Below are 16917 nucleotides of genomic sequence, written 5' to 3' on the forward strand. Positions count from 1 at the left end.
TAAGCCACATCTCCCCCACTTAGGCTTCTGCAGTTGCTTTTCTGAACCTGACTGCAGGATCTCAGATGAGCCCCTAGTAAAGGTCATTTCAGTGCATCCTTCCAGGTTAGGGAGAGTTTTTTGGCCCCTCATTCCCTTTTAGAGGACATCTTCTAGTCCTCCAAGCTTTGTACCACCTGCAGATGCCCTTAGCAGGCTGCCTCTAGGTCTCCATCCAGTGGCCCATTTATTCACTCACTTCTTCATTTATGTACCAAACTAGGATTGAGATTCTACTGTGTACCAAGTAGTGTGCTGGGCCCCAGGGACTCAACAGTGACTAGACAGATCAAGAAGCCATGGCCCGAGAGGGGATGAGACTCATGCCAGAGCCCATATAGAGTCAGCGGCAAGGCTGGACTGGAATCCAGGGTTCTTTTCCCCATTCCCACAGTGCTTCCTGCTTTAGGGTTGGGGCAAGGCTGACTCTGTTTGTCTTCTTTTCCACCTTCTCTGGCCATAACACAATCTGGGCTCACCTATCACTACTTGTGATGTCATAAGAAATCCCCTGGGTGCTGGAGACCTTGTCAGGCCCCCTGAAGAGTACCGGGGAGTCCTAGTGCTCACTGATGAAGCCCACGACCCCATAACCCTGTTCCTCCCTAGAAGGGGCAGTCAACCACATACTTAGAACTGCCACCTGGCTGGTTCCCCCAGAGCTTCCAGAGATGGTGCACCTGATGCGTGCTTCGTTGCTTTGGCAAAGACCCAGAATCCAGGCAGGTTGAGACTTCAAGCTTGTCAGGAGTCTCTCCTGGGAGATAGCAAGCACGGTGTATTTGAGTTAAGAATGTATATGGGTTTGGGAGTCACGAAGACCTGGAGTCCCCCATATGACCTAATATCTCTGAGATTCAGGTCCCTCAGCTCTAAAAGGAGACAGCATCACCTGCCTCACTTAATTGTGGAGATGAAATGATGTTGGCGAAAGTCCCTGGCACATGGTCAGAAATACCATGGTTTCCTCCCTCCCTCCCTTCCTCTTAAAGGGACAAAGCAAATGTGCCTCTGAAACCAGGGTTTGTTTCCCCCACGGGAATCCTGCAAGCTGGAGGCAGGGGGGTAGGACAGGGCAGAACTAGGAGACCAGCCTGGCCTGTTAGACAGCAGGGCCAGCAGAGTGGGGGCAGAGAGGTGCTAAGTGTCCCCAGAGCTAATGGGCAGCTGCAGGGCTGTGACAGAGCCACTCACTAGCTGTCAACCTTGGGCCAGTGACTTCTCTCTAAGCCTCAGTGTCCTCATCTTTAAGATGAGGGTAAGGGTAGTTCTTTCCCCCCAGGATATCATTATCAGAATGAAATAAGATAACAGATGTGAAGTGCCTGGCACAGCACTCAAAAGGAGCAGAGGCTTAATGAATGTTCCCACCCACTTCCCCTGGGGAAAAAAAAAAAAAAGTCCAATTCATGCTGGGAAACTTGGGCAAATCCCAGAATGGGATTCAGTTTCTTCTGACCCCACAGTCCGTGAGGAGCCATGAGATCTTGCTTGGAGGGCCTCTTACATGGACTGCTCTGGGGACTTGTGATTCATCACCAGCTAACTCACTGGTATCCCATAGCGCCACCTAGTGCCAAAAAGCGGAAGGGCCCTCCCCAGCCAACCTGGCCTCTTTCTCTTCCTTCACTCAAAGTCCCATGCGTGCCCGTGCGTGCCTGTAGGGCTGGGCCACCCATAGTCCCCGGGAGAACGAATGCTATTTTTCAAGATGCCCAGTGCTTCCACTTCCCTCCCAACAATTTCTTCCATCCACAAATGCACAGAACTGTAGGCAGGTCCCTTGAGCCTCACCGGCCCTTGGTTTCCTTGTCTAAGGATTTCAAGACTTCAGGGTAGGGTTGACTCCGGCAGGGGACCTTGGAAGCACCCTATGCCTACTCTGTACCCATCTATGCTTGCTCAATAACAAAGATGCACAATCTTTACACACCCTTTATATTTTTATTGAGGAGAGAAAGCTTTAGCATACAGAGCAGCTTCTTATCTTCACAACACAGTAATGCAACAATAACACATGTATTCCAAAAGGGTTTCCTCCCGAGCCTCTGGGAGACCTTGGGCTGCCTTCATACCCCTGCATGCATCCCCTCCCCCCACCCCTCTTTCAACCCAAGAAAGCTCCCAAAGCCCACAGTTCCTCTTACAGCTCTTATGGCTGTTACATCACAACAAATATTGAAGATCTGGGAAAGGAAGGAAGAGGGTCAAAGGGAAGCCCAAGCCCCTCCTGCCCCAGAGGGTGGAAACCAGCTCACTGCTCATCTGCTCTATCCCTGGCTGTGGCTCTGAGGGTTCGGGGTGAGAAGCACCATGGGAACAGGCAGGACCTGTGCTGAAGGGTCCCTGGAAGTGTGGGTTTAAGGCACCCGTCCTTCACACTTCTCCACAGGGACATGGGGCAGCAGGGCCAGAGTGTTGACCATCAGCAAACAGGGTCCACTGCCTCGAAGAATAGCAGGTCCCCTTCTGGAATGCACTCTTGAGGAAATCAGATAAAATCAGCTGAAAAACAGACAAAATTTTCTTTACAAAGTTGTTTACTCCTGCCCTGGTGAGGATGGGGAAAACCAGACAATTGAAAGGTCCAACAAATTAGGAGAATGCTTAAATGAATTATTCAGTATGCATGACTGCACAGGTGGCAGCCATTTTAAATCCTGCTGATCAAGAACTGGCAGGGTGATCTCAGCTTTGACAAGACATAGCAAGAACACACTAGAAAGGAAAGCAGCAAAGTGTTAATAGTGCTTGCCTCTGTGTGGTTGGGACTCTGAATGGCTGGGGGGTTTTTGTCCTCATAGTTTTCTCTATTTTCCAAACTTTCTTTAATGATTATGTATTACTTTTCTCTTTGGAGAGAGGGGATCTTTTTAAAAGGTAGCAACAGGTTATAGGAACCCAAATCCACTGATCCCCAGGCTGAGAAACAAAAGCGCTAATGAAAAGGGCATCTTACCTCCCACTGATGAATAGAGACCTCACCAGAAACCAGTCAGAGGACTGGGTTTCTCTGCGACTCCTCTTCCTCCAGCTTTTTTCTCTTGCCTCCAGGCCCAAGATCCTAAGGTCGGCCTGAGGTTATCGGTCAGAATCCCATGAGGAACAGAGGTTGAATTTACTATGCTTTCTTCCCTTTGGCCACAAACCCTGGCTGCACTTGCTCTGCTGCCAGTCACTGTGCAGAAAGTCCAGTGTCCAGGGGCAGTTCAGGCCAGCAGTGGATTTGGCTGGCATTTTATGGCCAAAACTGACATAGTAAGTGTGTGTTTTTCACTGCAGAAGCAGTGCTTTCTGGACTCAAGGCAAGCAGTGGGTCTCTTTATAAGGGCACCTGAGTTTGTACCTAGAAGTCCCAGGAGTTCCTAGGAGGCAGCCACCCTCTTAAGCTTTACTGTGTCACTGAAGCACAGCAGCAGGCCAGGGGTTGGCCCCCATGAGGGGTCCCAGCTGTGAGGCCACGGTAGGTACAGCCTTCCTCTCTCCTCTCAGAACTAAGGGTTCCTTGAAATTGAAGGGAGCTCAGAGCAGGCCATGGGCCCTCTCTCTGTCTGTCCCAGAAGGAATGGCCAATCAGGCCTCCTCTGCAACTCCAAGGATAGAAAGTGTCCTGCAAAGACCTTTGACTGGGGGCTGCAGTCCAAGGCCTGGCAAGGGGAGAAGACCACCATCCCTAAGGAAAGAGTCACTCTTTACAATGGCAGAATGATCGTTGCTGGTTCTTTCTCCTCCTCCTCTTCTTCCTCCTTCTCCTCTCCGGAACCCTAACTGGCTACCCTTTAGGCAACATCAAGGAAAGTTGTGGAGCCTGCAATGTTGGGCGCTGTCCACCGGGGGTGCCCAGGAGGGCAATGTGGTGAGAGGAAAGGGCTCCAGATGTGTGGCAAGTCAGTCCAAGAGCCCTGATACAGGAATCTGTGCAAAGGTAAACTCAAGTGCTGTAAGTGGAACCAGCCTGCACAGTCAGTCAAGGGCAAATCTCCGTCAAGTTGTCCATTTGACATGTGGCTTTGCACACTCTCACTGGGCTAGATGTCGGGTCCTCTTCCAGGCCCTCTGCTGGAGGTGTGGCATGAAATGAGTGTAGGCTTCTAGGGACATTTCTGGATACCATCCTGCTCACCATCGATTATATCTAGCAACTGGCCTCAGTGGCTTTAGGAGTTCAGGGTAGCCTGTCCTCTTGCTCATTGGGGCAGATCAGTGAGGCATTGGGTGAAGTCCTGGTGGGTCAGTCAGAGAATAAAACTGTAGAACATAGGGTGAAGAAACGCAGGAGAGATGAGGGTTAGGAACGACCAGAGGGGAAATACAAGAGGGTGACCAGTTCATTTATGGGAACAGGCCCAGAAACTTGCTCTCCAGCTCGTGGCCGGACTGAGCAGAGTACATGCCAAGAGGGCAGCTATTGCTGATCCCTCCTTTCCCAGGTGGCCCTGGTTGGGCACACGTCGCTCTCTGGTCATGGTTGCAAGATGGTCTGGAATTCTGCAGGTCTTCTTCAGGTTCTGCAGGTCTGAAACTCCCTGAAGTCCTGGTCAGCAAATGGGGCAGGTATGGCAGCAATAGCAGGGGCGGGGGATGCAAAAGAAGGGTGTGTTCTGGGTGGCCATCTGGCCCCAGCACTCACACTCGAATTCGGCCACGAGCAGCTCGGTGGCCCCCCTGTCTCGGAGTGAGGCGGAAAAGCACAGGGGGGCGTCTTCGAACTTGGCGTTGCCCTAAACGACCTGTGCGGCGAATCAGTTGGGGGGAGCTGTAGAATGGTGAATTGGTGCCTGGAAGGCCTTCCAGAAGTGGGACTCGATTCTGGTTCCTCCGTCTGCTAGGCTGTATTATGGGAGGTGATGCACCCAGGAAGTTTTCGGCGTGGTAACCACTTGTGGGGCCAGAAGTCTGGGATGACGCGTGAACAAAGGTCGGCTCCATCTCCATCAGCTCATCTAGGTCATCATCTTGGGCCTCATCCAGTGGCTCCTCCTCCACCTCACCATAGGTCTCCTCAGTCCCTGGATCCTGCTGTGGCTCTCCTTCTGGTTTCTGGCCCCCATCCTCATCTTCATCTTCTTCATCCTTACTCTCTCCTTCCTCCTCATTCTTGTTCCTTATCTCCTCCTCCTCCTCTTTCTGTTTCATTTCCTCTTCCTCCTCCTCCTCCTTCTCTTCCTTCTTCTTCATTTCTTCCTCCTTCTTCATCTCCTCCTCCTCCTTCTCCTTCATCTCTTGCTGAAAAGCCCTCATGCGCTTCCTCTGGTCCTTGGAGTGAAGCCTGTGCCTGCGTGCCTCTTGGTCTTCATCTTCACTGTAGTACTCTTCATCTTCACTTTCTTCCTCATTGGGACTCGGAGCAAAAGGGAAGATGATATTTCGAACTCCAGGGAGCGGGATAGGCTTGGGAACGCGCACTTTTCTTTCTATCTCCACACATTCGAGAATCAGCTCATCCAAGTCGGCCATTTCTGTTGACCATAAGAGCTCTTTGCGGAAGAATTCCGACAGGCCTTTGAGGAATTGGTTTTGGAGGCGGCAGTCATCCCAAGACAAGAATTGGGCCAGGAACTGAAAAGCATCTGCATAGCTGCCGAGGGTACAGTGGCCCTGCTTGAGCTTGCGAATGGCCTTTTTAGCCACACGTGGGGGGATGGGGCCACAGAATTCCTTACGGATTTCATCCAGGAAGCGCGGGAAGTTGGCATGCAAGGGGCTTCCTTCCTGGGTGACCGAGATGGCCCAGTCCTTGGCTTCGCCAGTGAAAAAGGAGATCAGAAAGGCCACCCGCTCGGCGCCCCCGGGGAAATGATCCTCATGGTCGGCTATGAAGGTCTCTAGCTGCATCAGGAATTCAGCCAGGTAGACTGGGTCTCCTGAAAAGGGCTCTATCTCAGGCCACTCCAGCGGTGCCAGAGGGGGTTGCGGGGGCGGTTCCTTTGACGCGGGCGGAGGCAGCGCCGGCGGGGGCGGGATGGGCAGCAGAGGGGGGTCAGCGGGCCCGTCGGGGGTGCTGCGATCCTGGATCACGTTAATCAAAAGATCATCCGAGATACAGTCGGGCTCCGCGCGTGGGGGAGGCCGGCACAAGAAGGGCAGTTCTCCCCCGGGAATGGCTTCGATCTCACTGAGCGCGAACTCCAAGTTCTCCTCCGCAAGGACGGGCACTATGGGTACTGGCCAGCGGATGTAGCTGGAGACATTGCCCCGCAAGGAATTAACCTCGGCCAGGGCTCTCCCGAGCTGGAGGCCCAAATTGGCATTCTCCCCGCGAAGGGCATTTAATTCTTCGCGCAGGGCCACATTCGCCATGCGGAGGCTGTTGAGATTTCCTGACGCCTCAGACATCTCGACAAGCCCAGGGGCCCTGGGGCTCCGTGGTGGGGAAAGGGGAACTGGAGCTACGGGCGGCCGGAGGAGGCCGAAATGCGGCGGCGGGGCTCGGGAGGGACCGAAGTGCGGCGGCGGGGCACGGGACAGGCCGGGCCACACCCACCGGGGCGAGCTCGGAGGGCGGCGCTCTGGGCGGAGGGCCCGGCGGCTCGGCCCAGGGCGCGTTACCTCGTCGCCGGGGCCGGAGAGGGCGGGCGGAGGCACGGGGCCCGGAGGCGCCAGGCGGAGGATGCGGGCAACACGGTGGCGGCGGCGACCGGGCGACCGGGCGGGCGGGCTGGCAGGGGCGAGCGGAGCGGGAGGGAGCGGACTGCGGCAGGATCTGTCGAGGAAAAATCTTGCGGCCGGCGATTCCCTGCCTTTTAAGCGCAGCCTCGCACTCCCCCCACCCCACGCAGGGGCGGGCCTTGGGGAACCGCGGGCGCCCACTGGCCGCCGCGCGCCGCTCCCCTCCAGCTCGCCTGCGCCTCTCACTGACTCTCTCCTTCCCTAGCTGCAGCTAACTCGGGTCGGGAAAATGCGACAGCGACTGCCCACTCGAGGTCGTCATGGCGACAGCCAGTGAACGTGTTCCTCTCCTCGGGCAGGCCCCCGAGTGTAGAGGAGCTGCTTCGCGAGGCGCAGCTCAATCTCCAGAGCCTGTTGCAAGGTACTGAGAGGGAGGGGGGCTGCGGCCGGAGCCCAGAGGCGAGATGCGCAGCGGCAGGAGGGAGGCAAAGAAGAAAGAGGACAGGGACCAGCAAGATAAAGAGAGAGAACAGTTTAAAAACAATCGACAAAGCAGTTTCCAGCTTTCACCTTTCAGCCTAATGATTCTGAAAGAGGCTATTTCCAGGGCTGTTTCCCCCCATCCCCAGCCCCTTTTTTCAGCTCAGTAGCCCATGGGGAAACAAGGACAGAGACTGAGGCAGGGCCATAAGTCATGCCATTCACCGAGAGCTGGGTGGGAGACTCCCACAATGTGGGCCTACATTCCCTCCAGCCCCCCTCTTGCCACATCGCCCATGCCTTTGGGATCCTGGCACCAGAAGACAAAGGGGGCATCTGCAGGATCTCCCACTCTGGGCTTCACTCACTCTGCTCTTGCAATAACCCCTGGATAGCTACTGCCTCACCAAAGTAAGCCCAATACACAGCACCCAGAGGTCACCTATTTTGTCCCCCCTAACCAAGCCTGAGCTTCTCGATGTAAAGAATCACATCTTGCTACCCTTAGGTTTCCAGAAGCACCTGGCACAAGGCTGGATTCCCTCCCCACCTGCCAAGAGGTGCTCAGTGGATGTTGAGCATGAAAAGAGGTCTTGTCAGCACTCCTTTATCTATACTAATAAAGGTTAACTCTAATGGCGAATAGAAAACTGCTGATGGGCCACCAACAGGATGACAGCCATAACCCCCACCCCCTACCAGGGCAGTGGTGACCTTGGAAAAGCAAGATGCCAAGGGACACCATGAGCCTTGTGTTCAGATAACAAAGGAGTTGCCACACAGAAAAAGAGTCGATGTGCTCTGTGTTGCTACCATGGCAGAATTAGGACCAGTGGGTGGAAACCCAGAAGGAGGCACATTCCACCTCCAGATAAGGAAGAACTTTCTGACACACCTGACAGCCCCAACTGTCCGTGGAAGAAATGAGCTGCCTTGGGAGGGAGGGAGCTCCCCATCCCTGCAGGTGTGTGCGCTGAGGCTGAAGAAACACCTAGAAGGGCTGCTGAGGAGGGAGTCTGGGCACAGAATGAGGCGTTGGACCAAAGAACCCCAAGAGCAACCCCAAATCTCTGTGATTCTGAGTCTTTGTTCAGTGTACATACAGCATGAATGTCCCTTCTCTACTCTCACTTTCTTCATATATTCATCAAATTCATCACTTCAATCAACCCTATTCAAATCTTGTGCATCCTTACTCACTGATGATGCCGCTGAACTTCTGCCTCTTTTATGCTGTTACCTCCTCCTTCCCTCTCCTTCACCTTAGCCCTCCTAGACCTGACATCACTTACAGCGGGACTAAGGTGCAGGGAACACGGCCCACAAAGGCTCAAGTAAAAGTTCTTGACATCCAAGAAAGAACTCCAGATTGGACTTCCTGGTGTAAATCTCTTCTTGCTTCACACAGGTCATTTCCTTGGTAGGGTCGCAGAAAACCTTAAGAGCTGCAGGGCTTCAAAGAGAGGAACTTGCAGTCCAAAGTAGCAAAAGCTGTCTGCATTCTGAGCCTCTTTTCGTAACTGAGCACTCAAGGGGGGGTCATTGAGATAAGGGCTTGGTCCCCAAACCACCACAGCATGAATTTATTGACTTTCTCTTCTCCTCGATCCTCATGGTCCTGGGAAGCAAGCACTTTTCCATTTCCAAATCCAGTGGCTCAAACACCTGGAAATAGCCTAAAGAAAATGCAAGTCAGGCCTGGCAGCTAGAGCAGGAGTCCTGGCTCATGGCCCTTCCCCGGCCCAGCGCTCGGCCATGGCACCCTAGAGTGTGTGTCTCCACTGTGCTATTTTTCAGAAGAATATGAGGAACAGTACTCGGAGGCCAGACTTGTGGGGCAGACCTTCCGCTCTTCTGATGAGGCCACTGAGCCCACCCCCAACCCAAGGCCCCAGTCTGCCAGGCGTCTGGAGTTTATATTGATGGTGAGTTGCCTCATCCCCCACCTGGGAGAGCCAGCATGCACCCACTGACAAGAGACCTCCAGCTGCTTACTTTACCCACTGGAAGCTGCTCAGCCCTGCTCACCAGCAGAGCTACCCTGAGGCCCCACTGGGATAGGCCCTGCACAGCAGGTGCCTGGCCTGGCGGCCTGTCCATGCTTTCCTGCCTCCCAGACGAAGCCTCCAACTACCCAGCCTAAACAGCCACCCTATGGGCACTGGCTCATTGCCAGGCAGGAATACACCCTTTCCATCACCTTCTCTCCCAACAGCCTACAAAACGGCAGCTGAGCGAGGATGAGACTACCACCCAGGGTGTGAGGGCCCCCGAGGCCTCCCTGAGCCTGTCTACCACAGCCGACAAGCAAACTGCCTGGAATAGCCTTTTCCCTCTACCCATCCTAGAGGAGAAGCGGTGGCCTCAGCTTTGCTCCACGCAGTCTGACATTGTGCCCATCAACATCTCTGGTAGAGTTGCTTAGCACCGCCTCTGTCTTCTTCCCTTCATGCCTCTACAGACCATCCTCTTTGATGCACTGGGTGTTGGAGGGAAGTGAGACTTTCTTTGCTACCGGCTCACCTTGCGCTGTCACGGTCATGGCTCTTGCCAGGGAACGGAGGCATGCAGAAGAGGGGGCGCTGGCTGCTCTTTCTTCACCCCCTCCTGGCACTGCCACCCTAACTGAGACCATTTGATAGCAAGCAAAATTTTCTTAACAGAAAGCTCCAAAGCCTTATGAACTTCTGTGCTCTTCAGAGCACTTATGGAAACTTAAAGTTTGTGAGTTCTGTTTGGGTCAGGGCAAGACAACTTCTTGTGCCCAGAGCTGGGTTTGGAGTACACTGATAAGAGTCGGAGCAGGAGAGTGGGGTTTGGAGTGCTGGTGGTAACAAGGGAGGAGCACACCTGGGCACAGACCAAAGGCCTGGTAGCACTTTCACTGGACACTAGTCTTCTAGCAAGGTGGGCTTCTTCAACTTGTTTGGCAAGTTTTCAAGAAAAGAAGTGGTAGAAAGGTCCTAAGGCCAAAAAGACCAAAAGGGGACCCAGTACAATTTTGAGAGTTGGGAACGTGCTGTAGTATATGTAGCCCAGCTGGCTGTGGCTCTGGGGGCATGTGGCACACTATACCATGCTCACTATTAATCCATGATCTACACTCCATCAGCTGTAAGGGGAAGAGAAGGAGGGCCAGTCATTTGAGAAGGAGATAGGGCCAGCGACATGATGAAACCATGATCTCAGTAACCTAAAGGGATCAGAGGGGTCCTGTGAGCCAGCGCCAGCCTGTGCTCTGCTGGGAAATGTTGATGAAGATGATGAGGACAGCTCTGGCCACATGTGGCAATGCTCCCTGGATATGGGGTCCTCCACTGTCACTGGCATCATTTCAGAAAATCAGAGGCAGGAAATACAGCCCACAGCCTAGGGAAATACACCAAAAGGAGTGAGGGCTGATGAGGAAAGACTCCAGAAGTGATGTTGAACATTTTGTGTCTAAATGTCTATCTTGGCCAGGCACAGTGGCTCACGCCTGTAATTCCAGCACTTTGGGAGGCTGAGGTGGGTGGATTCTTTGAGCTCAGGAATTCAAGACCAGCCTGGGCAACATGGTGAAACCCCATCTCTACCAAAAATGCAAAAAAATAGCCAGGCATGGTGGCGCACACCTGTGGCCCCAGCTACTCGGGAGGCTGAGATGTGAGGATTGCTTGACCCCAGGAGTCAGAGGTTGCAGTGAGCCGAGATCGCACCACTGCACTCCAGCCTGGGTGACAGTGAGACTTTGTCTCTAAATAAATAAATAAATAAATGTCTGTCTTCCTCTCAATGAGGCTGTCCCTGAGCATTGCCCACAGAGCCACTTGCTGAGGTGTCTGTGAACGTGTGCAGCTGTGTGGCTGGCGGGGGAGGGTCTGGCTAGCCAGCTGCTGAATGAGAGAAAGGGAGGGGGAATCACAGACCTTGCCCCACCACCCTGCCTTGCCTTGACTCTGACCCAGCCATTTCCCAGCACCCAAAGACTGACCTAGCACTTTAAGAGAAATACAGCTCTAAAAAATTTTTTTAATAATATTAAGTAAGGCATATTATTGAGGAAATCTTCCATTTTAATTGTGTTGAATTTGAAAACATTATCAAGTCAGTAAACAAACTGAATTAACAGATATTTTGAAAGTACCATGTAACTCAGATGAAGTGATAACTATAATCTGTGTTAATAATTTTCCTAAATTGAAAAGCCAGTGCCAGGAAAAAAAGAGAGAGAAAGAGAAAGAAATAGAGCTCAATCACCATGCTGTGAGCCAGCTTTGGTAAAATGTGACCAGGTGACTGTAGGACAGACTATCAGGCATCTTCCTGGATGGTGGAGGGCAGTAGGGCAGCCTCTTGGAGACACTGGCCTCACCTGGCCCATATAAAGGCCTTCTCTGAGAAAAGATCACAGTCAAGCAGCATCTAGTCCCAGTCCGCTGCTCTACACCAGTGGTTCTCACCCCTGGCTGTACCTCTGAATAATCACTTGAAGACTTCTAGAAAATGCTTCTACCTGAGCCCTACTCCCAGAGATTTCAGTGTTCTGGGGTAAGGTCCAGGTGTTGCAGTTTCAAAAGCTGCCCAGTTGAGTTTAATATGTAGCCCAGGGTTGAAAACCACTGCCCCAGGCCACCTAAGACTTACAGGCAACCTGGGTGCAGCCTGGGAAACCCAGCATGCATTCCCAGGGCCAAGTTGGGAAGGATGAGGAAGAAGTGCCACCTGCCTTGGATGCTATTCATGCTCATCACGACTGCCATCATTCTCTTCTCTCAGGCCAATTTCCACTGTGCTTTAAACAGAAACCAGGATGCACCCAAGTGTCTTTATTTTGGCTACAGGGCAGCAGTTTGATAAACATGCAAGTTTGCGACACTCGTTGTTTAACACAGAGACAGCCGTGAACCCCAAGTCCACCCTGAGGCGGAGGCGGACCATTATTGGATTCTCTAACTTTTCCCAGCGAGACCAAGGTGACCCCACCACAGCTGATTCCCCAGTCCTTTCCCCTTACCCACTCCTGCCAATCCTGCCACCCAGGTGGTACTGTGGTGATGGGGAACAGGAATAATTGGGTGGAGGAGGGGGCCTCCGGATGTCCTGAAAAAGCCAATATGGTAATTAAGAATAGCTAAGGGCCTCTTGTCAAGGGTGGCAACTGAATATGGAGAGTAGGTCTTCCGGGCTAATGAATCCATTACATTATTGTTTCCCATTATAAATGTAATACAACCAGATATGCCAAATTTAGGCAAATAGATGAAGAGAGAGGGTTCCTCACCATCATCTTAACAGAACCATTACTACCATTAAGTGAATGCTGGCCAGGAGCACAGACCAGGGAGATAGCAGAGGATAAGAGCCCTGGTCTTTCCGCTTACTAACCAGGAGACCTTGGCCAAGTGACATAACCTCTCTGAGCCTCAGCTTCTTCATCTATAAAGTGGGGATAATGATACTGACACGGTGGAATTAGCATGAAGATTAGCGTTATTGTATGTAACTTGCCTACCATGTGCCTGGTACATAGTCAGTGTCCAATAAATGGTGGCTATTGTTACAAATTCTCATAGCAGTAGTAGTTATAATAATAATAATAATGACATGACAGTATTAATTGTTTGTGTGTATGAGAAAACCTTTGGGGATTTGGAACATCCAAACGGTTTCCTCACATCTGTAGATTATCCTCAGCCTCTTATGTTGCAAAGCCTAAAAGTGATGGGTGCGAACAATGCAACCAGACTCTTAGCTTTGCATCTTGGGCATGCTCCAGAGTCACTGCTGGAGCCAAACGTCACACCATGCCGTCCTTAGTTCGGAAGCCTCTACTCTCATCTCTAGATGGATGAATGCTGAGGTCTGTGATGGTTTCATGAGCCTGGGGTGAAAGTATGGGGAAAATGCAAGGTAATCCCACGTGACACTTCAGCTCTAAGAGGAATAATCAAAGCTGGAAAGTATTTGGCAGCCATCTGGACCATTCAAGGGCACCGTATGTCTCACTGTGGGGTGACGGGCAAGGACCCAATTTCCCCAGCATCTTCATCCATGGAAGGGAAGAACCAAGGAATTCTGACCAAGCTGTTGGCAAATGCTTCTTGGCAAAAAGTTGGTGCTCCTGTCTCAAAACAGCTGGTGGGAGATCCCTTGCTGTAGCACTCATGTCCTGTGTTTATTTCCTCCAGGTCACAGCAACAGCCCAGCAGGCAGTGTGGCCCACTCTACCACCTCCGACATCAGGCCCAGTCACTCAGTTCCAGAAGGGGTTCATGGAAGAGTTGCAGTTGGTCAGGATGCTCGGTTCCCAAGTCTCACCTCGCCAGTACTGAGAACTCCTTCCAGTGAGCCGGACGAACCTCACCAGGCACGGAGTGGCCCAAACCCTCCTGGCATGGAGAGCATGGGAATGGTGTACAGTGTCCCCAGTTCTTGCAATGGACCTACAGAATCAACCTTCTCCACTTCCTGGAAGGGAGATGCTTTTACCTACATGACTCCAAGTGCCACCAGCCAGAGCAATCAAGTCAATGAAAATGGGAAAAATCCTTCCTGTGGGAATTCTTGGGTCTCTCTAAACAAAGTCCCACCTCTGGTTCCTAAGGAGGCTGCTACCCTCCTTGTCGCTCGTGATAACCCAGCAGGATGCAGTGGGTCAGCTGGCTACCCTGAGCGCCTTATTCAGCAAAGGCACATGCCCGAAAGACCCTCCAAGATTGGCCTTCTGACCAGTGGGACCTCGAGGCTGGAGACAGGCCCTGGTGGGGCCAGCAGATTCCGGGAGCGGTCACTGTCTGTGCCCACAGACTCAGGCACCACAGATGTGGACTATGATGAGGAGCAGAAGGCCAATGAGGCCTGTGCCCTGCCTTTTGCCAGTACGAGCTCTGAGGGCAGTAACAGTGCTGACAACATTGCCTCCCTTAGTGCCCAGAAAGAGGCCCAGCACAGAAGGCAGAGGTCCAAGAGTATCTCACTTAGGAAGGCCAAAAAGAAGCCTTCCCCACCCACACGCAGTGTCTCACTGGTCAAAGATGAGCCAGGCCTCTTGCCTGAAGGTGGGTCAGCACTACCCAAGGACCAGAGGCCCAAGAGCCTTTGCCTCTCCTTGGAACATCAAGGACATCACTCGTCCCACCCAGATGCTCAGGGTCACCCAGCTATTCCAAACCACAAAGATCCAGAAAGTACACAATTCTCCCACCACTGGTATCTTACTGACTGGAAGTCTGGTGACACCTACCAATCCCTGTCCAGCTCCAGCACTGCCACTGGCACCACAGTCATTGAGTGCACCCAAGTTCAGGGCAGCTCAGAGTCTCTTGCCTCACCTTCCACCTCCAGAGCCACTACACCTTCCCAACTCTCCATTGAAGTGGAGGCCAGGGAGATATCATCCCCGGGAAGGCCCCCTGGACTGATGTCACCCTCCAGTGGCTACTCCAGCCAGTCGGAAACACCAACACCCACTGTTTCCATGTCCCTGACCCTGGGCCACTTACCCCCTCCAAGCAGCAGTGTCCGGGTACGTCCAGTGGTACCTGAGAGGAAGTCATCACTACCCCCGACGTCACCAATGGAGAAATTTCCCAAGTCACGGCTATCATTTGACCTACCACTGACCTCTTCACCCAACCTGGATCTGTCTGGGATGAGTATCTCCATCCGAAGCAAAACTAAGGTGAGTCGGCACCACTCAGAGACAAATTTTGGCGTCAAGCTGGCCCAGAAAACTAATCCCAACCAGCCAATCATGCCTATGGTTACTCAGTCCGACCTACGTTCTGTTCGCCTGAGGTCGGTCAGCAAGTCTGAGCCGGAAGATGATATTGAGAGCCCTGAGTATGCCGAGGAACCCAGAGCAGAAGAAGTCTTCACCTTGCCAGAGAGAAAGACAAAACCTCCCGTAGCTGAGAAGCCTCCGGTGGCCCGGAGGCCTCCAAGCTTGGTCCACAAGCCACCATCTGTTCCTGAGGAGTATGCACTAACTTCACCAACCTTGGCTATGCCCCCCAGGAGCTCAATTCAACATGCGAGACCACTCCCTCAAGACAGCTACACGGTAGTGCGGAAACCAAAGCCCTCCAGCTTCCCAGATGGCAGAAGCCCAGGGGAGTCAACAGCACCCTCATCTCTTGTTTTCACGCCTTTTGCCAGTTCCTCTGATGCTTTTTTCTCAGGAACACAGCAGCCTCCCCAGGGAAGTGTAGAGGACGAGGGCCCCAAGGTGAGGGTTCTGCCTGAAAGAATTAGCCTCCAGAGCCAGGAAGAAGCTGAGAAAAAGAAAGGCAAGATTCCACCTCCCGTACCAAAAAAACCCAGCGTGCTGTACCTGCCTCTCACTTCTCCCACAGCTCAAATGGAGGCCTATGTGGCAGAACCAAGGCTGCCTCTCAGCCCCATCATCACCCTGGAGGAAGACACCAAGTGTCCCCCCACCGGCGATGACCTGCAATCACTTGGTCAAAGGGTGACTTCAACTCCTCAGGCTGACAGTGAAAGGGAGGCAAGCCCTCTGGGTTAGTAAACTGTCTGCTGGCTTTTTCCTTCAGTCACAGGAGAGATGAGGGTGAGAATGGAGTGCCAGCGATGGAAGCAGATGCCCCAGAATAATTATCCTGATCCCAAGTCAGTAGCGGGCACCCTTTGAGGGTTTGAGTTACTCTAAATAGGAACCACGGGCTGGCCTTACTGCCCTTGAGATCAAGACTAGCCCGAGGCAGATCTCCAAGGCCCAGTTTAGGCCACTCTCCCCTCTAAATCTCTAGTGCTGAGATAATGAAATCAAACTAGGTCCTAGCACCCTAGGACTTCAGCATCCCACATCCCTAGCCAAGCATGCATCCTGTCATGGGAACTACTCCACCTCACTGTACAGTACTTTTCATTGGCTGCAGTGAATTTAGTTCCCTACATGGGACCCAGTACCCCACCAGACTGAGTTCAAGTGCCATGGCAGGCTCGGAGCCATCTGAAACAGTGGAATATGTTGCCACCAGCAGCCTCTTTTTGTGCCTTCCGGAGGAAAGGGAGCTCACTTTCTTGGGTGGTTTGAGTTCTTTGGCTCTTCCTGGAACCATAAACATAATACATAATGCTTCTCATCCTTTCTTTTTCTGTCTCTTTTTGTTTTAATTGTGGTAAAGTACCCATAACATTTACCATCTTGACCATTTTTAAGTGTGCAGTTCATTCGTGTTAAGCACATTCACATTGTTAAGCAACCAATCTCCCGAACTCCTTTCATCTTGCAAAACTGAAACTCTGTACCCAGTAAACAACAACTCCTCTTTCTCCCTCCCCCCAGATTCCTCCCTCCAACCACCATTCTACTTTCTGGCTCTATGAATTTGACTCTAGACACCTCATATAAGTGGAATCATACAGTATTTGTCTTTTTGTGACTGGCTTATTCCACTAAGCTTAATGTTGTCAGGGTTCATCCATGTTTCTCATTCTTTTCTGAACCCTTAACACCAAAAATCAAAATCTCATGGCCTTCTATATGCAAATTTGGACTTTCAATATGAGTCAATTATGACTAAGTCAAGTAAATAAATCAAAGCCCCAGGTAGTTGTAGAAAACACTTCCTCAGACTCCACAGGCTCCCCTCTGAGATTCAAATAGGTTCCACTCTCACCCACTGGGTGGGAGTCACTAGTTTAGATCACTCCCAGCTCCTTCATTTGGAGAAATGATATACAGTGTTTAAAACAAGAGAATGCTCGGGCCACCTGTTATAATAACAAAGACATGACAGAATAGGGACCCACGCTGATCTTCACCACTCACTCCACCTTGGGCAA

The 16917-nt window shown here is 52.1% G+C and overlaps 2 protein-coding genes across 5 annotated transcripts in view; one reads left to right on the plus strand and one right to left on the minus strand.

Annotated features, from left to right (window-relative positions):
• The window catches only part of NHSL2 (NHS like 2), a 241997-nt gene that overhangs the window by 213881 nt on the left and 11199 nt on the right, over positions 1 to 16917 (plus strand). For 2 of the 4 annotated variants that reach the window (XM_063601902.1, XM_063601904.1), the window contains one exon: positions 13299 to 15629. In XM_063601902.1, coding sequence (XP_063457972.1) covers positions 13299 to 15629 — 2331 coding nt within the window. Of the gene's footprint in view, positions 1 to 6912; positions 7070 to 8925; positions 9054 to 9343; positions 9540 to 11951; positions 12084 to 13298; positions 15630 to 16917 lie in introns of those variants that run through there. The other 2 variants (XM_055106204.2, XM_063601903.1) reach the window with 2 other exon arrangements.
• RTL5 (retrotransposon Gag like 5) lies at positions 1964 to 6762 on the minus strand. The gene is made up of 2 exons (XM_003805263.6): positions 2999 to 6762; positions 1964 to 2544 (listed from the first exon to the last, which is right to left on the minus strand). Exon 1 carries the CDS (start codon positions 6373 to 6375, stop codon positions 4666 to 4668), a length of 1710 nt encoding a protein of 569 aa, XP_003805311.1. The 5' UTR covers positions 6376 to 6762; the 3' UTR covers positions 1964 to 2544; positions 2999 to 4665.

Source organism: Pan paniscus, chromosome X (assembly GCF_029289425.2).
Source record: "Pan paniscus chromosome X, NHGRI_mPanPan1-v2.0_pri, whole genome shotgun sequence".
Taxonomy (NCBI): Eukaryota; Metazoa; Chordata; class Mammalia; order Primates; family Hominidae; genus Pan; species Pan paniscus.

Bases quoted from the DNA above. Each gene is read 5' to 3' on its own strand.
- RTL5 (XM_003805263.6), bottom strand. From the start codon at position 6,375: ATGTCTGAGGCGTCAGGAAATCTCAACAGCCTCCGCATGGCGAATGTG.